The sequence below is a fragment of the Oncorhynchus clarkii genome, chromosome 26 (genome assembly GCF_045791955.1).
Source record: "Oncorhynchus clarkii lewisi isolate Uvic-CL-2024 chromosome 26, UVic_Ocla_1.0, whole genome shotgun sequence".
Lineage (NCBI taxonomy): Eukaryota > Metazoa > Chordata > Actinopteri > Salmoniformes > Salmonidae > Oncorhynchus > Oncorhynchus clarkii.
The window spans coordinates 20,289,868-20,316,602 of NC_092172.1; the positions used below are offsets into that span (position 1 = coordinate 20,289,868).

The 26,735-nt window shown below is 41.7% G+C and overlaps 1 protein-coding gene across 3 annotated transcripts in view; it reads right to left on the minus strand.

Moving 5' to 3' along the window:
• Positions 1 to 538: 538 nt before the first annotated feature.
• Positions 539 to 26,735, minus strand: part of LOC139384387 (interferon regulatory factor 8-like) — a 56,821-nt gene continuing 30,624 nt past the window's right edge. The window contains exons 7-15 of one of the 3 annotated variants that reach the window (XR_011628852.1): positions 8,913 to 9,086; positions 6,871 to 7,054; positions 6,491 to 6,585; positions 5,971 to 6,079; positions 5,201 to 5,248; positions 4,684 to 5,088; positions 4,392 to 4,507; positions 1,730 to 3,821; positions 539 to 1,550 (exon numbers count right to left, since the gene is read on the minus strand). Coding sequence is in view for 2 of the 3 variants with exons in the window: in XM_071129134.1 (XP_070985235.1) it covers positions 3,624 to 3,821; positions 4,392 to 4,507; positions 4,684 to 5,088; positions 5,201 to 5,248; positions 5,971 to 6,079; positions 6,482 to 6,585; positions 6,871 to 7,054; positions 8,913 to 9,086 (1,338 nt within the window). In the remaining variant the exon portion in view is untranslated. Of the gene's footprint in view, positions 1,551 to 1,729; positions 3,822 to 4,391; positions 4,508 to 4,683; positions 5,089 to 5,200; positions 5,249 to 5,970; positions 6,080 to 6,481; positions 6,586 to 6,870; positions 7,055 to 8,912; positions 9,087 to 26,735 lie in introns of those variants that run through there. The other 2 variants (XM_071129135.1, XM_071129134.1) reach the window with 2 other exon arrangements.

The following is a 26,735-nucleotide window of genomic DNA, read 5'->3' on the forward strand; positions in this document are numbered from 1 at the left end:
TTTCTCTCCATCAGCCATGTCTTACTCACTGGGGATGTCCTAGACACTAGTTTCCCTCCTCTACAGTAACCTCTAAGGTCCGTCCTCTCTATGGTTTCTGTCCAACAACAGAAAATGTTGGCTGTTGTTCCATCACTAATATACTCATTCACTCACTCAGACACCCGTGATTTCACTTGTGGGATGTAAGTTCACTTGTGGGATGCATGTGAAGGAGTTCCTTATATACTGTTGTGACAAGCAGCGCTACTGCCATGTAACAGTCGGTGGTGGCTAGTATGGGTACACTTCTCTGGAAGATGCTTTTTAGGCTGGCTGCAGCTTTGAAAGTATTCAATGAAATACACACACACAGAAAACACATGTAATTTTACAATTTATTCTGGCCTATGGTGTGCTGAATAGTTTTAGCTGTGGTTTTCAAGCCATCATCAAAGTATCAATCAAAGATATGTTCAGTAAGTGACTTCATAGATATTGCAGTATAACAGCTCATAAATAAAATGCTAGCCAAATGAAGAGATTCACTGAAAAGTTTGATAATTTTTTATTTATTTGAAAAATGAATTCAAAGAGAGTAAAACAGTAGACAGAATAGGATAGTAAAACCTATCTATATCAAATACAATCCAAGCAATCATGTTGCTGTTAAAATCTCTCATACGGTATAAGAAAAAGATGTTTCTACAGTACAAATAGAACAAATTTAAAGGATAAGGACGTTCTACACATAAAGAAATAGGTAATCTGGTGTACTGGTACCTAAATGTCCTGCCTTCCTTTTAGTTATGCTGTCCCTTTATTGTCCATGTTTAAATGTACTCTGATATGATGACTTGTATGGCGTACTGGATTGAATATCAATCACATTTTCCATAATAAAAATACATTAAAAGCAAGTGAGAAATCTGACAAAGAAATCACACAAAAGCTAGTCAATCGATAGACACACAAATTCTAATATAACATTCGACACTTCAGGGTTTATTCAATCAACTTTACTGCTGTAGTAAATTAACCACATGCTGTTTAAAAATGAATAGTGATAAGCTTGATGATCGTAGGTTTACTAGACAGAATAGTTCCAACTACTATATTTTGAATTGTATTACATTTAAACTATTTTTATTCTGGATTGGGGGAAACATGTGGTATACTTCCTGGGGTGGTATATGTGGTATACTTCCTGGGGTGGTATATGTGGTATACTTCCTGGGGTGGTATATGTGGTATACTTCCTGGGGTGGTATATGTGGTATACTTCCTGGGGTGGTATATGTGGTATACTTCCTGGGGTGGTATATGTGGTATACTTCCTGGGGTGGTATATGTGGTATACTTCCTGGGGTGGTATATGTGGTATACTTCCTGGGGTGGTATATGTGGTATACTTCCTGGGGTGGTATATGTGGTATACTTCCTGGGGTGGTATATGTGGTATACTTCCTGGGGTGGTATATGTGGTATACTTCCTGGGGTGGTATATGTGGTATACTTCCTGGGGTGGTATATGTGGTATACTTCCTGGGGTGGTACATGTGGTATACTTCCTGGGGTGGTATATGTGGTATACTTCCTGGGGTGGTATATGTGGTATACTTCCTGGGGTGGTATATGTGGTATACTTCCTGGGGTGGTATATGTGGTATACTTCCTGGGGTGGTATATGTGGTATACTTCCTGGGGTGGTATATGTGGTATACTTCCTGGGGTGGTATATGTGGTATACTTCCTGGGGTGGTATATGTGGTATACTTCCTGGGGTGGTATATGTGGTATACTTCCTGGGGTGGTATATGTGGTATACTTCCTGGGGTGGTATATGTGGTATACTTCCTGGGGTGGTATATGTGGTATACTTCCTGGGGTGGTATATGTGGTATACTTCCTGGGGTGGTATATGTGGTATACTTCCTGGGGTGGTATATGTGGTATACTTCCTGGGGTGGTATATGTGGTATACTTCCTGGGGTGGTATATGTGGTATACTTCCTGGGGTGGTATATGTGGTATACTTCCTGGGGTGGTATATGTGGTATACTTCCTGGGGTGGTATATGTGGTATACTTCCTGGGGTGGTATATGTGGTATACTTCCTGGGGTGGTATATGTGGTATACTTCCTGGGGTGGTATATGTGGTATACTTCCTGGGGTGGTATATGTGGTATACTTCCTGGGGTGGTATATGTGGTATACTTCCTGGGGTGGTATATGTGGTATACTTCCTGGGGTGGTATATGTGGTATACTTCCTGGGGTGGTACATGTGGTATACTTCCTGGGGTGGTACATGTGGTATACTTCCTGGGGTGGTACATGTGGTATACTTCCTGGGGTGGTATATGTGGTATACTTCCTGGGGTGGTATATGTGGTATACTTCCTGGGGTGGTATATGTGGTATACTTCCTGGGGTGGTATATGTGGTATACTTCCTGGGGTGGTATATGTGGTATACTTCCTGGGGTGGTATATGTGGTATACTTCCTGGGGTGGTATATGTGGTATACTTCCTGGGGTGGTATATGTGGTATACTTCCTGGGGTGGTATATGTGGTATACTTCCTGGGGTGGTACATGTGGTATACTTCCTGGGGTGGTACATGTGGTATACTTCCTGGGGTGGTATATGTGGTATACTTCCTGGGGTGGTACATGTGGTATACTTCCTGGGGTGGTATATGTGGTATACTTCCTGGGGTGGTATATGTGGTATACTTCCTGGGGTGGTACATGTGGTATACTTCCTGGGGTGGTATATGTGGTATACTTCCTGGGGTGGTATATGTGGTATACTTCCTGGGGTGGTATATGTGGTATACTTCCTGGGGTGGTATATGTGGTATACTTCCTGGGGTGGTATATGTGGTATACTTCCTGGGGTGGTATATGTGGTATACTTCCTGGGGTGGTATATGTGGTATACTTCCTGGGGTGGTATATGTGGTATACTTCCTGGGGTGGTATATGTGGTATACTTCCTGGGGTGGTATATGTGGTATACTTCCTGGGGTGGTATATGTGGTATACTTCCTGGGGTGGTATATGTGGTATACTTCCTGGGGTGGTATATGTGGTATACTTCCTGGGGTGGTATATGTGGTATACTTCCTGGGGTGGTATATGTGGTATACTTCCTGGGGTGGTATATGTGGTATACTTCCTGGGGTGGTATATGTGGTATACTTCCTGGGGTGGTATATGTGGTATACTTCCTGGGGTGGTATATGTGGTATACTTCCTGGGGTGGTATATGTGGTATACTTCCTGGGGTGGTATATTTGATGAGTAAACCCTTTAATACATTTACAGCACCATTTGTAATACGTTGCATAGTACTTCCCTTTCTTGACACACAGTGTCTCTGTAACACCCAAGCTGCATAGCTTTGGGTCCTATCAGTTCACACCTTGCAAGTATTGGCTTTGTCCCCCATCCCATCTCCTTCTCCAATCATCAAAGTATGCCCTCGCTCATTGGCTCTGAAGAATTGAAAAGCATTGCTGTAAGCGAGGGCTAAAAGGTGTGAGAGGCTGAAGTGTATGTTAGTGACACATTTCACCATATGTCATGTCAGTCCTTTCTTGTTATATCAATGAGGGGGAGTGAAGGAAGGTGCTCTGTTCAGGCGGTGATGGGCATGTTGTCCCTGTAGCAGGCTGCCCTCTGGGGGGCGGTGTAGCTACACAGGTCCTGGTAGATCCGGGCCATCTGCTCCCCGGCATGCAGCTCGTCTGACTGGATCTCCAGGTTAGGACTGCTGTACTGGGAACGACGCATGCTCACTGCATCCAACAGCTGCTGGCAGTTCACTGGAGTGACCTGTAGCCGAACACAGACAGAGAAAGAAGAAGAGGGGAGAGGAAGAGAAGGAGAGGGGCAACTGTAAGCTCAGTCTGCCAGCTTCTGACAGTAGACTGGAGTGATCTGAACACAACCAGACAGGGAGAGAAGAAGAGAGGTAACTGTTAGCTCAGCTTGTATTTTTAAGGTACACTCTTAGAAAAAAAGGTGCTATCTAGAACCTTAAAGGGTTCTTCGACTGTCCCCATAGGAGAACCCTTTGAATAACCCTTTTTAGTTGCAGGTAGAACACTTTTGGTTCCAGGTAGAACACTTTTGGTTCCAGGCAGAACCCTTTTAGGTTCCATGTAGAACCTTTTTCTAGAGGATTCTACATGGAGTCCAAAAGGGTTCTACCTGGAAGCAAAAAGGCTTGGGGACAGCCCGAAGAACCCCTTTGGAACCTTTTTTTTCTAAGAGTGTAGTGGTGCCCTTTTGACCAAATCACCTTGAAGACTAAAGTTACCTCTATTTACTCAAACACATTCTGGGACTGTGCTGGGGGGATACCACATGTTTCAGTGATCCAGGGGATATAACCTCTGTTACCTGGACAATGATAAGTTTGGTCTTGGCTGTGCTGAGGTCATGAAGCTCCTCCCCGAAACACAGGGTCACCATGGGGTCAGGGGCGGGAATCTGGCCCTCCTGGTACAGCTGGAGAGCTGGGACAAACAAAGCAGACAGAAAAGAACTTATTACACAGACAGAGAATGCTTCATCATAACTGCACACTGATGAGTGAAGGTATGTACTCCAAAGAGTATATGTATTCCTGTCCTCTTCAGAGCACAACATCCTAAATCAACAACAAAAACAACATGAGTTCCTTTCTCCTCACCTTGGAAGAACCTTCCGGTGTCAAAAATCTTGACCACATCATCTCTCTCCAGTTTGCAGGGCCCCCCAGGGCTGTAGTGGGGGCCCAATCCCCCCAGCCCGCTCCAGAACACACGGCTCTGGCACAGCCTCTTGATGAAGATGCCCTCGCGGTTGGCACGGACCAGCACACCCCTCTCCAGGTGGCCCAGGAGCTTGCGGGTGACATGGCGTTGGCGCTCAACCTCGATGAGTTCAGCGGGAGGGAAACATACGTTCTGCAGGCTGTCTGGGAGACCGTAGGGGGACCTGTGCTGGACCAAGGGAGGCTGACCCGGAGAGATACGACAGCCATCAGCATGAGATGTTACCACGCTGTCCATCAGCTTCCCACCATAGAAGAAGTTAATGATCATCTGGGAGAAGGCTGGAAACAGAGGGAGGAAAGTGTTGAGTAAGCCACCGCATTGTCTTCTATTAAGTCTCGCAGAGGAATGCAAATAAATACATCTGTATTTAGAAATACTGAGGAAACATACCGGCATTGAAAGAACCCATCGGCGAGGGATCTTGATGCCCCGGGAAGACTGCAGGGAAATAAAAAGAAAAAGATAACTGACTTTGTGGTTTAGATTTTTTCTATTATGAAATTCAAATATTGCCTTCCCCTTACATATGCAGCATGCTCGTTAAGATGCAATGATCTTGAGTGACCGTGAAAAACTTCTGACCCCTCTATCATGTCATGATTTGTCATTTCATCAAAAAATACAGCCCGTCAAGCACAACAGACTCACAGGCGGCGTGACCAAGAAAAAAACGCCTTAGTAAGCAAAGTGCTAAAGGAAATTAGCAAATCCTTCCCCCTCTAGAATCATGTAAACAAGCTTGTGTTAGAAGCCATAACTGCAAGGTAAAGTCGCAGTTTTGCATCGCTATAGATACGCAGTTATTTTTAAACGAATAAATCTCAACTCTCACAAAGGAGGAACTGTAGCCTCATGCTGTAGCCTCATAGAACATACCACAATAATGCCCACTTTGATACAGGAGACATAAACATGCAAGTTTCTCTACAAAATGTCCTCATGGAAAACAGCTAGACAGATAATTTTAACAAGGACAATATGATGTAAAGGCATTTGCTAACTCTAATTAAATAGATCCGATAATTGACATTTGTTCCAGTCTTCACTGTATGAAAGTGTTTAAAATGGACATGACACCACTGCATGTTGGCGATACTCCACTAGATTGGATGACACTGCTAAAGAAAAGAACCATTGACTGAGTGGAGAAGGACCCTTACCACTGACACTGCCCTGGGACCAGTACTCTGGACTGGGCTGCATCCTACAGCCATCCTCCTGGGGAGAGTGGCTCCTCTTGATGATGCCAAGGTACTCATCACTAGAAGACTGTTAATGGAATGACACACCATGCAATTAGTCTCTAATAACCATACATCAACAACCATACATATAAAAGCTGCTTTAGAAACAGAAGAGGTAATATAGTTGGTAGTGGAAGATAGAGAGACAGAAAAGGAGGGAACACTTGACAGACATTAAAACAAGAAAACAGAAAAACAGAGTGAGTGAAGTCAGTGAGAAATATAGACAGAGAGAGTGAAGTCAGTGAGAAATATAGACAGAGAGAGTGAAGTCAGTGAGAAATATAGACAGAGAGAGTGAAGTCAGTGAGAAATATAGACAGAGAGAGTGAAGTCAGTGAGAAATATAGACAGAGAGAGTGAAGTCAGTGAAAAATATAGACAGAGAGAGGAAGGGAAGAAATGGATGGAAAGAAGAAAAGCATACCTGCTTCACCTCTTTGATGAGCTCCTCCAGGTGTGCAGAGCTGCACTCCATGTCAGTACTGTCACCAGGGCTAGATGTCAAAGCTGCTGCTGCACTTTTACCTGCTGGAGCAGAGGGGACAGCATGGTTGTTAGTCTTATTATCACAGCTATTCTTTATATTTACTACGGAAAAGGCTGATGGTCAAATGTAAATCAAGTCTCAGCAGCAAGCTGTCTTTGTCCAGGTGTCTATGTTTTCAACTCTGTTCAAGGCAACGTCCTGCTGCTGAAACATTATTGACTTTTAATAAATAATTTGCATTGGTGCAATTTGACTCTACATCCATTCAATGCAGGTGTTTATAATGTTCATTATTCTAATGTCTCCATAGTGAAATATGAACTCACTCTTCTGCTCCTCCTCGGGGACAATGCGGTACACCTTGTAGGGCTCAGAGATGTCCAGCTGGGACCTGTCTCCCACCTCCTCGAAGTCGGGGCTCTTATTGAGGGCACACCGCAGCCTGGTCTTCCATGTAGCAGGCTCAGCCTTCTCCCCCTCCTTAAACTTCCCCTTAAACACCGCCCAGGCCTGCAGGGAGGGAGCAGGTACATTAGAACAACAGTCAAATTAACACACATCAAAACCTAACACATACCTGCTGGTGCTGTCAACAACTTGTTATATTGAAAAAGGTCTGGAACTGAATGATAGAGATGAGAAAAGTCCACGATGAAGCCATGCATAGAAGTAATTAGAACTCAACTACTTTGATAGGCAGAATACAATTAATCACATGATAAATACAGGTAGGATACATGAAACAAAAGATTGAATTGTAATGACATGATACTGGACAGGTTCTGGTTTAAATTATTTGTTAACTGTTAAATTAGAATTACATATAATTACACACAGATATTAGATTTTCAATGTAATTTTTCTCTGCTTGTCTTATGACCATGGGCTCTATTTTAGCTGGCTCCAAGGAGGCGCAAGTGTCAAATGCAGATTAGTTTGCAATTTCATCATGTCAAAACTGGTACACACATTTTCCAGCCATAACGCCAGGTTCAGCAATTTACCTGTCTAAAATCAGCTCGCTTGCACTGAGGGGGGAAGGGTGGCAATATTTGAGGTGTGTCCTTAAAAACAAGCACAAAAGTGACAATTTCATGGAGCCAAATGGGAAGTTTTAAGACTCACAAAAAGCAGGTTTTAATGGTAACACAGCTGATAATGGCATGGATTTTGAGAGGTAGCCTATCCAGGCATGATGCACAGTGCCCATGGAAGAGAGATGTGCTTTTTATGCCAGTGAAATTCTTATTTAGAAACATAAAAAAACGATTGGTTTCATTTAGTTTAATTATATATAATTTTTCATGAGCATAGCCTAACCTCCCCTTATTCAATGCCGATTTATCAGCATTGCACAGATAAATCATTTTATCCTGACCATTAGCCAAGTAGCCTATGGATAAAGGGGTTTTAAAAGGTCTGCTGAGAGTGCTTAGAAATATTTTGGAGGTTTTCGCCCTCATGCTTTTTAATTTTTCACAATTGACATACCTGTGTAGTTCATTTCGCTTGTTCAAGTATCCATCCTCATCTCCACAGAGTGCATTTAATCTGGTTACCAAAGACACGCTCCTCCAAATGTATTTAAATTATTCAGTCCTATAACGCTTTATCATGGTAGGCCTATGCTATATTTTGCGTATTGATAACGTGCCTCACACATACAATGTGATTTGCGAGAACCTAGTATTTTTTATTTTAGAAGAAGTGCGATGCATAAAGACATGTAGGCTATAGGCTAGGCTCAATGAAGCCAATTACAACACTGTTGACTGACAACATTGCAAACATAGGCTATTGAGCTAACTCTTTTTTTTACTGTTTGCTATTACTCATTACTGTAGCCTATGCTATTTAATAAGCTGTAGTATCAATCCACAATGGACCAGCAGGAATTGGAGTAGATGGCAATGCAAAGATCATCAACAACCTACAAAACTTGAGACAAATGCATGCATTAAGCCATGGAATGTGTTGAGCCCTTGTCACACCTACAAGCCCTTGTCACACCAGAACTTGTTAATTCATCAAAATCCAGCCCTTTCGTGCCCCTGCCAGCTATTGTGCTTATAATTCTGGCTGTGAGAACAGCAAAAATATTTCTGACACACCCCCAGAACAAGAGATACTGCCAGCACTTAGATTTAGCATTGTGTTAGGTTTGTTAAAATAGAGCCCCATGACTCAATATAGAGCCCCATAAACCAACAAAACGTAATTCACACCTGCTCTATTTGTAGGCGCGGAAAAAAAAGTGTGTTATTATGTGCCTCTCCAAAAGTCGTGCGAAAGGCTACACATATCGGTGATCTAAATATGCTCTCAAATCAACACATTCCTCGTTTGAAATGTGTGTCAATGAACCTACCTTGAAGATAGAAGCGTCTACCTCCTGGTTGTAATCCTGCTTCCCAGCATGTTTCCAGGGGATACGGAACATAATGCGGCTGTCGTCCTCCCAGACCAGCCCCGGGTACTGGCCGCTCTGGATCTGCTCAACTAGCCACTGTTTCAGCCTCCGACCGCCCGGGTTTACTGACATCTGTCATAAACATTCACAAGACATGTCACTGTATGGGCTGAACGTTTGTTTTAATTTGATGCTTGTTTGTGATAATTAGGAACTTATTTCAAGAGAGAGCGAGGCAGATATAGAGGGAGGGGAGAGAGAGCACAAAGTAAAACAAGATAGTAATGGTTTATTATTTCAAAACAACTATCATTTTATAATAGCCTACGTTTTATATAGGTAGAAAAGGGAACACGCTTGAAGAGTTTAAACAAAGACAACTAAATCTTACCTTTTATTTTGGTATTGATAAGTATTTTAGATATCCTTCAAATAGCTTATTGAAGACTATTGTTAAACCTTAATACCAAGTCGATGTCTCAGCGTCAATAGAATAAGTCTTTACTCGTATAACAGTTTAATATCTTCTTTCAGGTGAATGAAGCATTGACTGCAAGCTGATTGGACGGATGCCTTTCATTTGTATCCAATAAGGTTTGGGAAATACTTATAGACAACCCAATCCGGAAGTCTTGTTCTTCGACGCAGTGTCATTTACAAGAAATCATCTGACAGGAGATATCGTAGGGTCTATGCCACAGTTGGCTACAGACGGCGGGGTATTGAACAATCCTGGATAATAATTAGTAAAGGACAAAGGGGATTTCACAGCGTCATAAAATACATTTTACTGTAAAGGTTGACCCAACAGGTATTGTTCCTTCGTTACTAAAACCCCCACTTGTGCAGGTTCTACAACAGTTTAGGCTACATTCAAACATAATGTAGGTGTCGGCAGGGTAACTTTCAGGTCGGCTATGGTTGACTGATATCTATGCTGAAATAGATGCAATTATAAAGTGTTTATCATGTTACCATGTTAGTTTTTATTTCGTGAGAATAAGAGTGTCCAAAAAAAATACAACGTTTCTAATGCCAACATGCTTATTCATAGGCCTCATACTGAAAGGACTATACACTGATTGTACAAAACATTTAGAACACCTGCTCTTTCCATGACATTTACTGACCAGGTGAATCTAAGTGAAAGCTATGACCTATTAATGATGTCACCTGTTAAATCCACTTCAATCAGTATAGATGAAGGGGAGAAGACAGGTTGAAGAAGATTTTTAAGCCTTGAGACATGATTGTGTATGTGTGCCATTCAGAGGGTGAATGGGCAAGACAAAATATTTAAGTGCCTTTGAATGGGGTATGGTAGTAGCTGCCAGTTACACTGGTTTGAGTGTGTCAAGAACTGCAACGCTGATGGGTTTTTCACACTCAACAGTTTCCTGTGTGTATCAAAAATGGTCCACCACGATTCATTTCAATTTTAAAAGCTTCTATACGAAAATGTATATAAATCAGAATTAAACAACAGTTGGACTGATACTATAGCCTTCTTAGACTCAACAACTCTGAAGCAAGACAAAAAAGAATCACTAAAAACAGAGTCACCCAAGAAGAAATATTAGATACGGTTAAAACATTCACATGGAGAAAAACACCAGGAATGGATGGCTTTCCCATAGAATTCTATTCAACGTAACATGGTAACATTGGTAAACATGAATATAAACTAATCTTATTGGCAGATGATCTCTTGATATACAGTTGCAGTCGGAAGTTTACATACACTTAGGCTGGAGTCATTACAACTAGTTTTTCAACAAATTTCTTGTTAACAAACTATAGTTTTGGCCAGTCGGTTAGAACATCTACTTTGTGCATGACACAAGTAATTTTTCTGATAGGCTAATTGACATCGTTTGAGTCAATTGAAGGTGTACCTGTGGATGTTTTTCATGGCCTACCTTCAAACTCGGGCGGCAGGGTAGCCTAGTGGTTAGAGCGTTGGACCGGAACCCCCGAGCTGACAAGGTACAAATCTGTCGTTCTGCCCCTGAACAGGCAGTTAACCCACTGTTCCTAGGCCGTCATTGAAAATAAGAATTTGTTCTTAACTGACTTGCCTAGTTAAATAAAGGTAAAATAAATAAAAACTCAGTGCCTCTTTGCTTGACATCATGGGACAATTAAAATAAATCAGCCAAGACCTCAGAAAAAAAATTGTAGACCTCCACAAGTCTGGTTCATCTTTGGGAGCAATTCCAAACGCCTGAAGGTACCACGTTCATCTGTACAAACAATATTATGCATGTATAAACACCATAGGACCACGCAGCTGTCATACTGCTCAGGAAGGAGACGCGTTCTGTCTCCTAGAGATAAACTTGCTTTGGTGTGAAAAGTGCAAATCAATCCCAGAACAACAGCAGATACTGGAGGAAACAGGTAGAAAAGTATCTATATCCACAGTAAAACGAGTCCTATATCAACATAACCTGAAAGGCCGCTCAGCAAGGAAGAAGCCACTGCTCCAAAACCGGCATAAGAAAGCCAGACTACGGTATACAACTGCATATGGGGACAAAAATCATACTTTTTGGAGAAATGTCCTCTGGTCTGGTGAATCAAAAATAGAACTGCTTGGCCATAATGACCATCGTTATGTTTGGGGGGAAAAGGGGAGGCTTGCAAGCCGAAGAACACCATCCCAACCGTGAAGCACAGGAATGGCAGCATCATGTTGTGGGGGTGCTTTGCTGTAGGAGGGACTGGTGCACTTCACAAACTAAATGGCATCATGAGGCAGGAAAATTATGTGGATTTATTGAAGCAACATCTCAAGACATCAGTCAGGAAGTTAAAGCTTGGTCGCAAATGGGTCTTCCAAATGGACAATGACCCCATGCATACTTCCAAAGTTGTGGCAAATGGCTTAAGGACAACAAAGTCAAGGTATTGGGGTGGCCATCACAAAGCCCTGACCTCAATCCTATAGAAAATGTGTTGGCACAACTGAAAAAGAGTGTGCGAGCAAGGAAGCCTACAAACCTGACTCAGTTACACCAGCTCTGTCAGGAGGAATGGGCCAAAATTCACCCAACTTATTGTGGGAAGCTTGTGGAAGGCTACCCGAAATGTTTGACCCAAGTTATTAAATAATTTAAAGGCAATGCTACCAAATACTAATTGAGTGTATGTAAACTTCTGAGCCAATGGGAATGTGATGAAATAAATAAAAGCTGAAATAAATCACTCTCTCTACTATTATTCTGACATTTCACATTCTTAAAATAAAGTGGTGATCCTAACTGACCTAAGACAGGGAATTTTTACTTGGATTAAATGTCAGGAATTGTGAAAAACTGAGTTTAAATGCATTTGGCTAAGGTGTATGTAAACTTCCGACTTCAACTGTACCTGACCAATATTGAAAACTCAATGCCCCCTTTGCTAAAAAATATTTACAGAATATTTGAAAATCTCAGGATATAATTTTAACACGGAAAAAAACAAAATAATGGAAATAGGATTTTTTTTTAAATACTCACGATATACAGCAATACTTTAAGTGGACCACAAAAAATATAAAATACTTAGGATACTTAAGTGACAACAAACTACAAATATATACAGATACATTTATTCCATTACTCAACAATATGAAAGCAGATCTAATTAAATTCAATTGTCTTTCCATAAATCTTGCAGGTAGAATAAACCACTTTAGAATGTCGTGGCTGACAAAGTTTTTGTATTTATTTAACCGAAGACAGTCTTAAAAAAAGTGTACTCAGTCATAAGACTTTTTTGGAGAAAATAAAATGCATAGAATAAAAAGGAAAGTTTTACATCTTCCTAAATCTGAAGTTGGGTTTAATCTTCCAGACTCGGTAATGAGGAAAAATGGGTACATACTGAAGATGCGCATGCTCATCCCCAGAATCTTTTCACATGTCTATTTTCAAAGGATAAAGCTATGAATACTATCACAACATGGAAGAAAATTAAACGCATTCTTGAAGTACCAATATCACTTCTTAAAAACACAACCTTATGGAACAATCCTTTTCAGAATTCACAGATAAATTGGTCAACATGGAAAACTAAAGGCATTGAAACCGGAATTGACTTGGTAACAGGAAATACATTTATTTCCATGACAGAATAAAAAATCCATGCAACTTAAAAGTGAGATATCACAAAATGTATATTTGAAAACTTTTGGGCATCAGAGCAACCTTGAGGGAATCTTTGAGTCAGATAAAGGATGTTCATATGATCGGGAAGATATACAAAACCTAGAGAGCAAATCCAACTGGAAATCTCTTAGAAAAAAATATAAACTATTGAAACCAAGACTTTAAAAAACTGATGTTGGCATAAAATGGAAGCATAACTCATGAAATTACAGCTAACAAAAATGAATGCTTAATCCAGTTTAAGATGATGTATAGAATTTATTATACAAGAGACAAAATTCACAAATTCTACATTACAATGGCAGAATCATGTCTTCAGTGTAAAACGAATAATGACTCAATAATCCATGCTTTGTGGACGGAGCTAGAAAGTTGGCTGTTACAATGTAAACAATTTTTATCTGTCTGTCTGTATATTTCAAGACATGGCATAGTGAGATACCCGATGGGTGGGACAATTATTTTCTCATCACTCATCTTGAAAAAACGGATACAGAAAACTTGGAAATCAATCAATCCGCCATCATTAACACAATGGGAAAATGTAATGATATAATATTTAAATATTGAAAGTGTGTGGGCTACGGAGGGGGGGAAATGGTGCAGTTTCAGGCCATGTTGAAAGTGATTCGGGCACTGGAGATGGGGGTGTGTGCTAGTGGGTCTGGCCAGGTGGGATGTAGTTCATGTTTGTATGATGTTGTCATTTATGTGTTATGTTTTGTATTGTTTATAAAATCTTACAAAAAAAGAATGGTTTACCACCCAGAGGACATCCAACCAACTGTGGGAAGCATTGGAGTCAACATGGGCCAGCATCCCATGAAGAACGCTATCGAAACCTTATAGTCCATGCCCCGACGAATTAAGGCTGAGGGCAAAAGGGGATGCAAGTCAATAATAGGAAGGCGTTCCTAATGTTTTGTACACTCAGTTTATATGCTAAAAATAGCCTGCCCTACAGCAGATAGCTGATTTCATCTGAATAATATTAAAACGTTATTCTACACAGGAATGGTTCAGTGGTTTCAACAGGTACTGTAGGGCTGAATACTGGAGGAGAGAGTTAACTTGTTGTGCCCAATCCTCAGTATTGTGATCACACAGCCTTAGTATGTATCATTTCGAAACTAAGAAAAGCAGTTGTGGTGGAGGTAAGGTCACATGTCCAGGGTGCGTTATGAGGATTTGAACCATGTTGTGGTCTGGCCTCACCTGTACGGAAAAGGGTGGAGTCTGTACGGGGGGAAGCTGGGGGTGGCATGGTCTCTGGGTAAGAGAAGGACTTCTCACTGAGGGGAACAGAACACTAATTGTTACTACTGTGTCCATGCCAGCCTGGGGTGGCACAGCGAAGGCACCCTGTCTCTGACCAACCCTCCATCTCTGGGTCTTTCCCTAACACATACACAAATAATATTTTTTTCAAACCAAGCTGCTTACCTATTGCAGATTCAGTCTTCCCAGCCTGGTGCAGGTCTACAATTTTGTTTCTGGTGTCCTTTGACAGCTCTTTGGTCTTGGCCATAGTGGAGTTTGGAGTGTGTCTGTTTGAGGTTGTGGACAGGTGTCTTTTATACTGATAACAAGTTCAAACAGGTGCCATTAATACAGGTAACGAGTGGAGGACAGAGGAGCCTCTTAAAGAAGAAGTTACAGGTCTGTGAGAGCCAGAAATCTTGCTTGTTTGTAGGTGACCAAATACTTATTTTCCACCATAATTTGCAAATAAATTCATTACAAATCCTACAATGTGATTTTCTGGATTTTTTTTTCTCATTTTGTCTGTCATAGTTGAAGTGTACCTATGATGACAATTACAGACCACTCTCATATTTTTAAGTGGGAGAACTTGCACAATTGGTGGCTGACTAAATACTTTTTTGCCCCACTGTAGGTACATGGTTGCAAAGGGCATCAGTGTCTTAACAGCGCGATTTGCCAAGGCAGGATACTCTGAGCGCCCAATTCAGAAATCTGGCAGTGGCTTCTGATGAAATTAAATTTTCACAGAACCGCTTGTTGCAATTTCGATGAGTCTCTCTTGTTCAGACATCGGTAAGTGGACTGGAGGCAGGGCATGAAAGGGATAACGAATCCAGTTGTTTGTGTCATCCGTTTCAGGAAAGTAGCTGCGTAATTACACACCCAACTCACTCAGGTGTTTCGCTATATCACATTTGACATTGTCCGTAAGCTTGAGTTCATTTGCACACAACATTTTATACAATGATGGAAAGACCTGTGTGTTGTCTTTGTTAATGTAGATTAGAAGAGCTCCAATTTCTCAATTATAGACTCAATTTTGTCCTGCACCTTGAATATAGTTGAGGAGAGTCTCTGTAATCCTAGATTCAGATCATTCAGGCGAGAAAAAACATCACCCAGAAAGGCCAGTCGTGTGAGAAACTCATCATCATGCAAGCGATCAGACAAGTGAAAATGATGGTCAGTAAAGAAAACGTTAAGCTCGTCTCTCAATTTAAAAAAAGTGTCAATACTTTTCCCCTTGATAACCAGCGCACTTCTGTATGTTGTAAAATCGTTACATGGTCGCTACCCATATCATTGCATAGTCCAGAAAATACACAAGAGTTCAGGGGCCTTGCTTTAACCAAGTTAACCATTTTCACTGTAGTGTCCAAAATATATTTCAAGCTGTCAGGCATTCCCTTGGCAGCAAGAGCCTCTCGGTGTATGCTGCAGTGTAACCAAGTGGCGTTGGGAGCAATTGTTTGCATGCGCGTTACCACTCCATTATGTCTCCCTGTCATGGCTTTACGCCATCGGTACAGATACCAACACATCTTGACCACCAAAGTCCATTTGATGTCACAAAGCTGTCCAGTACTTAAAAAATATCCTCTCCTGTTGTCCTAGTTTCCAGAAGAGGATGTCTTCATTAATTGACCCCCCCATAAACGTAATGAACATATACCAGGAGCTGTGCCAGGCCCGCCACGTCTGTTGACTCATCCAGCTGTAATGCATATAATTCACTTGCTTGTATGCGAAGCAGTAATTGTTTCAAAACATCTCCTGCCATGTTAATGATGCGTCGTGAAACAATGTTGTTTGATGAAGGCATTGTCTCTATAGTTTTGTTGGCCTTTTCCCCAGCATTGTCCCAGCCATATCTGCGGCAGCAGGGAGAATAAAGTCCTCCACGATAGTATGGGGCTTGCCTGTAATAGCCACTCAGTAGCTCACCACATAAGACTCTTCTTGCCACTTCTTATTAATGGTATCTGTTGCTTTTATACACTGCTCAAAAAAATAAAGGGAACACTAAAATAACACATCCTAGATCTGATTGAATAAAATATTCTTATTAAATACTTTTTTCTTTACATAGCTGAATATGCTGACAACAAAATCACACACAAATTATCAATGGAAATCAAATGTATCAACCCATGGAGGTCTGGATTTTGAGTCACACTCAAAATTAAATTGGAAAACCACACTACAGGCTGATCCAACTTTGATGTAATGTACTTAAAACGAGTCAAAATGAGGCTCAGTAGTGTGTGTGGCCTCCACGTGCCTGTATGACCTCCCTACAACGCCTGGGCATGCTCCTGATGAGGTGGCGGATGGTATCCTGAGGGATCTCCTCCCAGACCTGGACTAAAGCATCCGCCAACTCCTGGACAGTCTGTGGTGCAACGTGGCGTTGGTGTATGGAGCGAGGCATGATGTCCCAGATGTGCTCAATTGGATTCAGGTCTGGGGAACGGGCAGGCCAGTCCATAGCATCAATGCCTTCCTCTTGCAGGAACTGCTGACACACTCCAGCCACATGAGGTCTAGCATTGTCTTGCATTAGGAGGAACCCAGGGCCAACCGCACCAGCATATGGTCTCACAAGGGGTCTGAGGATCTCATCTCGGTACCTAATGGCAGTCAGGCTACCTCTGGCGAGCACATGGAAAGAAATGCCACCCCACCCCACACCATGACTGACCCACCGCCAAACCGGTCATGCTGGAGGATGTTGCAGGCAGCAGAACGTTCTCCACGGCGTCTCCAGACTCTGTCACGTCTGTCACATGTGCTCAGTGTGAACCTGCTTTCATATGTGAAGTGCACAGGGCGCCAGTGGCAAATTTGCCAATCTTGGTGTTCTCTGACAAATGCCAAACGTCCTGCACGGTGTTGGGCTGTAAGCACAACCCCCACCTGTGGACGTCGGGCCCTCATACCACCCTCATGGAGTCTGTTTCTGACCGTTTGAGCAGACACATGCACATTTGTGGCCTGCTGGAGGTCATTTTGCAGGGCTCTGGCAGTGCTCCTCCTGCTCCTCCTTGCACAAAGGCGGAGGTAGCGGTCCTGCTGCTGGGTTGTTGCCCTCCTACGGCCTCCTCCACGTCTCCTGATGTACTGGCCTGTCTCCTGGTAGCGCCTCCATGCTCTGGACACTACGCTGACAGACACAGCAAACCTTCTTGCCACAGCTCGCATTGATATGCCATCCTGGTTGAGCTGCACTACCTGAGCCACTTGTGTGGGTTGTAGACTCCGTCTCATGCTACCACTAGAGTGAAAGCACCGCCAGCATTCAAAAGTGACCAAAACATCAGCCAGGAAGCATAGGAACTGAGAAGTGGTCTGTGGTCACCACCTGCAGAACCACTCCTTTATTGGGGGTGTCTTGCTAATTGCCTATAATTTCCACCTGTTGTCTATTCCATTTGCACAACAGCATGTGAAATGTATTGTCAATCAGTGTTGCTTACTAAGTGGACAGTTTTATTTCACAGAAGTGTGATTGACTTGGAGTTACACTGTGTTGTTTAAGTGTTCCCTTTATTTTTTTGAGCAGTGTACATGCCTTACTACTCGAAAGTCGTCTTAATCCTGTGGCTTTTTTTCCAAATTGGCATGTGTTGTTTCTAAAAGTCTGAAGGTTTCATTGAGTTGTGAGATAGTACTTTTGCACATGTAATACACTGTGGCTGAGGAAAGGCACTACTCCCAATATAAGTGAACCCCAAATCAATGTAGTTCTCATCATATTTGCACCTCTTCGATGGTCCAACGTCCCTGTCTGTTGTTCGGTGCTTTCCCGGGTACTGTATCTCTTCAGCTACATCAGATTCACAACAGTCAGTGTCCATGCTAGCTGGGCTAACAACAAATGTAGATTTACTGATGCCAGCATTGGATGTGCTCGTAGAAGCAGAACAACTTGTGTCATCGACAGGTGCAGGTGTAGTACTCCTAGTAGTAGCAGTACTACCAGTAAAGCTGGTATGGGTCTATGGACGCGGGCCTTACTTTTTTTAACCATTTATCAATTTTCGAGCAAACGGAATGAGCAACAGCTACGTTTGGCTACATACGGACCATTAGTGAAATTCCCGCGAGAGAGTAACAGTTATTGTGATTGGATGTTAATTATTTCACTAGGCTACCTGTAATTGACATTGTGTTGTTATTTTGCTGAACACCAGATGGTTTAATTTAATTTTTGGCAGTGAAATGAGGCTACACAGGCGAGAAAAAAACCTCACCCAACTGTATAGCCCCATTGGAAAATAGAAATGGACTGTTTGAAAATGTGAAGAATTATTATTATTTTTAAAATATTTTTTTTTATTTGTATAATTTAAAAAAAACGTGAATCACATTTTTATTTGGCGTACCCCCGACGGCATTGAGTGGACTGCGTACCCCAGTTTGGAAATACCTGCTGTAATGTTAAGTTTTTTCTTCACTGGAACTAATGTGCCTAGTCAGAGCCATAGTAACAGCCCCAGACCATTATTCCTGCTCCACCAAACTTTACAGTTAGCACTAAGCATTGGGGCAGGTAGTGATCTCCTGGCATCCGCCAAACCCAGATTCTTCTGTTGGACTGCCAGATGGTGAAGCGTGATTCATCACTCCAAAGAATGCGTTTCCACTGCAGCAAGCTTTACATCACTCCAGCCGACGCTTGGCATTGCGTATGGTGATCTTAGGCTTGTGTGCTGCTGCTCGGCCATGGAAACCTATTTCATGAAGCTCCAGACAAACAGTTATTGTGCTGATGTTGCTTCCAGAGGCAGTTTGGAACTCAGTAGTGAGTGTTACAACAGAGGACAGACAATTTTTATACGCTATGCGCTTCAGCACTCGGTGGTCCTGTTCTGTGAGCTTGTGTGGCCTACCACTTCATGGCTGAGCCTTTGCTGTTCCTAGACATTTCCACATCACAATAACAGCTCTTACAGTTGACCGGGGCAGCTCTAGCAGGGCAAAAATTTGACAAACTGACTTGTTGGAATCCTATGACATCCTATGACAGTGCCACATTGAAAGTCACTGAGCTCTTCAGTAAGACCATTCTACTGCCAATGTTTGTCTATAGAGATTTCATGGCTGTGTGCTCGATTGTATACACCTGCCAGCAACAGATGTGGCTGAAATAGCCGAATCCACTCATTTGAAGGGGCGTTCACATACTTTTATATAGGTTCCATGTGGCTCAGTTGGTAGAACAGGTCGCTTGCAACGCCAGGATTGGGGTTCGATTCCCACGAGGGACCAGTAGGAAAAAAATGGACAAGAGTGTCTGCTAAATGACTAAAACCTCAAATGTAAAAATATATACAGGAAGTACCAGTATCAGATCAAAGGGTATGAGGTATTTGAGGTAGATATAGAAAGTCTACACTCCCATTCAACATTTTCACCTCATAGCCTGGAATTAAAATGGTATTGATTTACACATCCTAACCCACAACTATGAAGTGAAAAAAATATTCTGGATTTTTAAATTTAAATCTATTTAAAAAATGTAATTGAAAAGCTTGGTTGGTTAATAGGATAGGAATCTTGAATTACCTCAGGTGTAACCAATCAAATTCAAAATCACACACTAAGTTTATTGGCCTCCATCTGTGTTAAATTGTAGTGATTCACATGATTTCAGGATATATTCAGCAGTTCAAATCAAATTGTATTTGTCACATGCGCAGAACACAACAGTGAAAGGCTTACTTACAAGCCCTTAACCAACAAGTAAAAATAAAAGTAACAAATAATTAAAGAGCAACAGTAAAATAACAATAGCGAGGCTATATACAGGGGGTACCGCTGAGTTACTTGAGATAATTGAGGTAATATGTACATGTAGTTAGAGTTATTAAAGTGACTATGCAAAGATAATAACAGAGAGCAGCAGTAGCGTAAAAGGAGAATGGCAATGCAAATAGTCTGGGTAGCCATTTGATTAGATGTTCAGGAGTCTTATGGCTTGGGGGTAGAAGCTGTTTAGAATCCTCTTGGACCAAGACTTGGCGCTCCCGTACCCCTTGCTGTGTGGTAGCAGAGAGAACAGTCTATGACTAGGTTGGCTGGATTCTTTGACAATTTTTAGGGCCTTCCTCTGACACACCTAGTATAGAGGTCCTGGGTGGCAGAAAGTTTGGCCCCAGTGATGTACTGGGCGGTACACACTACCCTCTGTAGTGCCTTGCGGTCGGAGGCCGAGCAGTTACCATACCAAGCTGTGATGCAACCCATCACGATGCTCTCGATGGTGAAGCTGTAGATCCTTTTGAGGATCTGAGGACCCATGCCAAATCTTTTCAGTCTCCTGAGGAGGAATAGGTTTTGTCGTGCCCTCTTCACGATTGTCTTGTGCTTGGACCATGTTAGTTTGTTGGTGATATGGACACCAACGAACTTGACGCTCTCAACCTGCTCCACTACAGCCCGTCGATGAGAATGGGGGCAAACTACCTGCCCTCCAGGACACCTAAACCACCCGATGTCACAGGAAGGCCAAAAAGATCAAGAAGGACAACAACCACCCGAGCCACTGCCTGTTCACCCCGCTATCATCCAGAAGGCGAGGTCAGTACAGGTGCATCAAAGCTGGGACCGAGAGACTGAAAAACAGCTTCTATTTCAAGGCCATCAGACTGTTAAACAGCCATCACTAACATTGAGTGGCTGCTGCCAACATACGGACTCAAATCCCTTAAAGGAAAACTAACAGGTCTGTGAGAGCTGGAATTCTTACTGGTTGGTAGGTGATCAAATACTTATGTCATGCAATAAAATGCAAATTACATAGATTCCGTCTCTCACAGTTGAAGTGTACCTATGATAAAAATGTACAGAGGAAAACCTGCTAAATCAGCAGTGTATCAAATACTTGTTCTCCCCACTGTATGTATATACTGTACTCTATACCATCTACTGCATCTTGCCTATGCCGTTCAGCCATCGCTCATCCATATATTTATATGTACATATTCTTATTCATTCCTTGTTGTTGTGAAATTGTTAGATTACTTGTTAGATATTACTGCATGGTCGGAGCTAGAAGCACAAGCATTTCACAACACTCACATTAACATCTGCTAACCATGTGTTTGTGACCAATAACATTTTATTTTATTTGCTCAGTCCTCCTTCAGTCTACAATCATCTCCTTTGTCCTGGTCACATTGAGGGAGAGGTTGTAGGTTCCCTCTTGTCTGTTGGGTAGTGAATTGCAAAGCAAACACTCAACCATGAGCCCCAGGGCACTTTCAAAAGAACTCTGGGACAAAGTTGTGGAAAGGCACAGATCAGGGGATGGGTATAAAAATACAGTGCCTTGCGAAAGTATTCGGCCCCCTTGAACTTTGCGACATTTTGACACATTTCAGGCTTCAAACAAAGATATAAAACTGTATTTTTTTGTGAAGAATCAACAACAAGTGGGACACAATCATGAAGTGGAACGACATTTATTGGATATTTCAAACTTTTTTAACAAATCAAAAACTGAAAAATTGGCCGTGCAAAATTATTCAGCCTCCTTAAGTTAATACTTTGTAGCACCACCTTTTGCTGCGATTACAGCTGTAAGTCGCTTGGGGTATGTCTCTATCAGTTTTGCACATCGAGAGACTGACATTTTTTCCCATTCCTCCTTGCAAAACAGCTCGAGCTCAGTGAGGTTGGATGGAGAGCATTTGTGAACAGCAGTTTTCAGTTCTTTCCACAGATTCTCGATTGGATTCAGGTCTGGACTTTGACTTGGCCATTCTAACACCTGGATATGTTTATTTTTGAACCATTCCATTGTAGATTTTGCTTTATGTTTTGGATCATTGTCTTGTTGGAAGACAAATCTCCGTCCCAGTCTCAGGTCTTTTGCAGACTCCATCAGGTTTTCTTCCAGAATGGTCCTGTATTTGGCTCCATCCATCTTCCCATCAATTTTAACCATCTTCCCTGTCCCTGCTGAAGAAAAGCAGGCCCAAACCATGATGCTGCCACCACCATGTTTGACAGTGGGGATGGTGTGTTCAGCTGTGTTGCTTTTATGCCAAACATAACATTTTGCATTGTTTCCAAAAAGTTCAATTTTGGTTTCATCTGACCAGAGCACCTTCTTCCACATGTTTGGTGTGTCTCCCAGGTGGCTTGTGGCAAACTTTAAACGACACTTTTTATGGATATCTTTAAGAAATGGCTTTCTTCTTGCCACTCTTCCATAAAGGCCAGATTTGTGCAATATACGACTGATTGTTGTCCTATGGACAGAGTCTCCCACCTCAGCTGTAGATCTCTGCAGTTCATCCAGAGTGATCATGGGCCTCTTGGCTGCATCTTTGATCAGTCTTCTCCTTGTATGAGCTGAAAGTTTAGAGGGACGGCCAGGTCTTGGTAGATTTGCAGTGGTCTGATACTCCTTCCATTTCAATATTATCGCTTGCACAGTGCTCCTTGGGATGTTTAAAGCTTGGGAAATCTTTTTGTATCCAAATCCGGCTTTAAACTTCTTCACAACAGTATCTCGGACCTGACTGGTGTGTTCCTTGTTCTTCATGATGCTCTCTGCGCTTTTAACGGACCTCTGAGACTATCACAGTGCAGGTGCATTTATACGGAGACTTGATTACACACAGGTGGATTGTATTTATCATCATTAGTCATTTAGGTCAACATTAGATAATTCAGAGATCCTCACTGAACTTCTGGAGAGAGTTTGCTGCACTGAAAGTAAAGGGGCTGAATAATTTTGCACACCCAATTTTTCAGTTTTTGATTTGTTAAAAAAGTTTGAAATATCCAATAAATGTCGTTCCACTTCATGATTGTGTCCCACTTGTTGATTCTTCACAAAAAAATACAGTTTTATATCTTTATGTTTGAAGCCTGAAATGTGGCAAAAGGTCGCAAAGTTCAAGGGGGCCGAATACTTTCGCAAGGCACTGTAAATAAAATGCCGTAAATATCCCTTGAAGCATAGACAAGACGATTATTAAGAAGTGGAAGGTGTATGGCACCATCATGACAGTTCCTGGATCAGGCTGTCCCTACAAACTTGATGACTGAGCAAGTAGGAGACTAATCAGAGAGGATACCAACAGTCCAATGGCAACTTTGAAAGAGCTACAGGCTTTTGATTTTTATTTCACCTTTATTTAACCAGGTAGGCAAGTTAGGTAAGTTGAGAACAAGTTCTCATTTACAATTGTGACCTGGCCAAGATAAAGCAAAGCAGTTCGACAGGTACAACAACACAGAGTTACACATGGAGTAAAACAAACATACAGTCAATAATACAGTAGAGAAATAAGTCTATATACAATGTGAGGTGGGATAAGGGAGGTATAGGCCATGGTGGCGAAGTAAATACAATATAGCAAGTAAAATTACAAATTAAAAAATAAACACTGGAATGGTAGATTTGCAGTGGAAGAATGTGCAAAGTAGAGATAGAAATAATGGGGGTGCAAAGGAACAAAATAAATAAATAAATACAGTAGGGGGAGAGGTAGTTGTTTGGGCTAAATTATAGATGGGCTATGTACAGGTGCAGTAATCTGTGAGCTGCTCTGACAGCAGGTGCATAAAAGCTAGTGAGGGGGATATGTGTTTCCAGTTTCAGAGATTTGATAGCCAAGACTGGTCATGAGTGTGCATGTGACAACAATATCCCAAGCACTCCACAAATCTGGCATGTGTGGTAGGGTGGCAAGAAGGAAGCCATTACTCAAGAAAGCTCACCTTGAATCCCATTTGAAGTATATAAAAAAAACACTTGGGAGATTCTGTAACCGTGTGGCCAAAATGTTTGTGGTCTGAAAACTAAAATGAAACTATTTGGCCTAAATGTAAAGCGTTACGTTTGGCGCAAACCCAACACATCAGCCAAAGTACACTATCTCTAATGTGAAGCATGGTGGTGGCAGCATCATGTTATCGGGATGTTTATCGTCAGGGACTGATCAGGATAGAAGGTCAAATTAACAGAGCAATGTACAGAAAAGGTGTGATCAATGAAGACATCCAATACAACCATCCTCTACAACCATCCTCTACAACCATTCTCTACAACAAAAAATATAATTACAATATAGGTGTACTGTCTAATAAAATGTAATAAATTAAATGAAACAAATGAAATCAATGCTAATATAACATGACGTTTAGCACGCATTAATTTGCGTCAAGCCAGTCTTGAGTGTTTGGCCATAAATTCCCATCCACATCACAGTGAATGTCCTCATTGTTCATGCACCACGGGAAAAATCTTTTCGCATGGCGAATCCAAGCTTGACATTTGGTCTGCATTGATGTCGTAACATGCCTCATCCATGGCCAGGAGGGTGTCACGCTCATGGGGATGTGATAAAGGAATTTATATGTTTAAAGTAATGACTAAAGAATTCCATCTTGAAACATATAATACTATAATTCTAATAATGTATGTGTGTATGTGTAAGAGGGAGAAAACAGAGGCTGGTAGAATACACATGATAACTCTGAAAAAGCTGACAACAGGAGGGCCTGTTGTTTATCACTTCCAAGGCGTCTCTAATCTAGGGAGGAGAGAACGGAGAGAAACTGCCAAGGCTGGTAGAAAAGTGATAAACCTGTGTGTGTGTGTGTGCGTAGAGGGGGTTATAAAGACTGTTCAAATTCTGATTGACTTTAGAGCTCTCATGAATAAACTACAACGAACCTTTTGCAGAATGCCTAATTCTTATTAATCCTAGCTTTACAACTTAGGGGAAATTGGTCAAAGCTATAGTGATTGTTATCATCATCGGGATTGAAAATTCTCGTGACATGATGTCATCGTTTTCCTCAATGGCCTGCTTTATTTCAGACAGTCGTATGTCATTCCTGGCCCTCACCATTTCCACCACTGCCCACTCCTGCTGGTCGGTCAGCACACTGCCACCACCATGGGGTCTTCTGTCAAGTCTGACTGTAGAACAGAGTATACTGTCAATAGATCATACTGTAAGAATACTGTAACATTTTATGTGAATTTACATGCATTACAATGTCATTTACTGTAAATGTAATGACAAAGCATTGTGCATATCCTGCAGACTTACCGGTTTTCTTGGCGAAATGTTCTCATTATCAAATTGACAGTTGATCTTTTCAGATTGGGGTGAACTAATTTTGCAGCCTCTGCCATGGTAAGGCCTCTGTTTGCCACATGGTCAATGACGATGGCCCGGGCTTCATTAGACAACAGTTCCCTGATGGGGCCCATGCCCAGGTCTTTGACCACTTAATGTTTTAAAAAACAGCCTTTTTGAGGATATGTTTTGAGTTTTGTACTAAGGGTTGTGAAATTTTATCACATACTTGCGAAACTAGTACCAAAGTGATTAAAAATCAGCGTTTCCCAAACAGCTCTAAAGCACTGACACAACCAAGTGTGAAAAAAGTTCAAGGGGGTGTAGACTTTCAATATGCACTGTACATGAAGGCAGGGTAAAGTGACTAGACATCATCATAGATAATAAGAACATAAACAACATAGTAGCAGCAGCATATGATGTGTAGAAGTGTATGCGTGTGTGTGTGTGTGTGCGCGCGTGTGAGGGTTGTGTGTGAGAGTGACAGTGTAGTGTGTGTGTGTGTGAGAGGGTTGTGTGTGAGAGTGACAGTGTAGTGTGTGTGTGTGTGTGTGTGTGTGTGTGTGTGTGTATATATATAGTCTTGTGAGTGTGCATAGAGTCAGGGTCAGTGTGCATAGTTAATTAGTGGTTACCTGGATTATGAAGTAGTCTTGTGGCTATTTAGCAGTATTATGGCATGGGGATAGAAGCTGTTGCAGAGCCTCTTGGTCCAAGAGCTGATGCTCCAGTACCATACACTTTCAAGCACAAGCTCTCTCTATCTCTCGCACACACACATGTACGTGTCGACACACACACACACACACACACACACACACACACACACACACACACACATTAGTTTATTATCAAATCATAACTACTTTGGTTTGTAGCCAGCCTTATAAAATTGCTGTAAGGTTGTTTCAGTCTCAATATGCTGCTTTGGCTTCATAATAGTATTTATTAGCATATATTTTTGGGCAAACAATGAAAGTGTACATTTGAATATTAATAAAGCAGATACAACATAATTTGTACCACTAAACATTTAACAAAGATCTTAAAAATTCCCTAAAACTAAAATGATATTTATAACTTATGATAAATTGATAAGCACATTTCCAAAGAAGATTTACGGTAGATTTTAGGAAGACCCCATATTATGACTTTGGGCTGTAATGATCCTTCATTTTACTAGCTGGAACGAGGCATTCATTTTCTATGGTAAAGCTGCTGTTATTTAAAGCTTTATCACATGCAGCTAT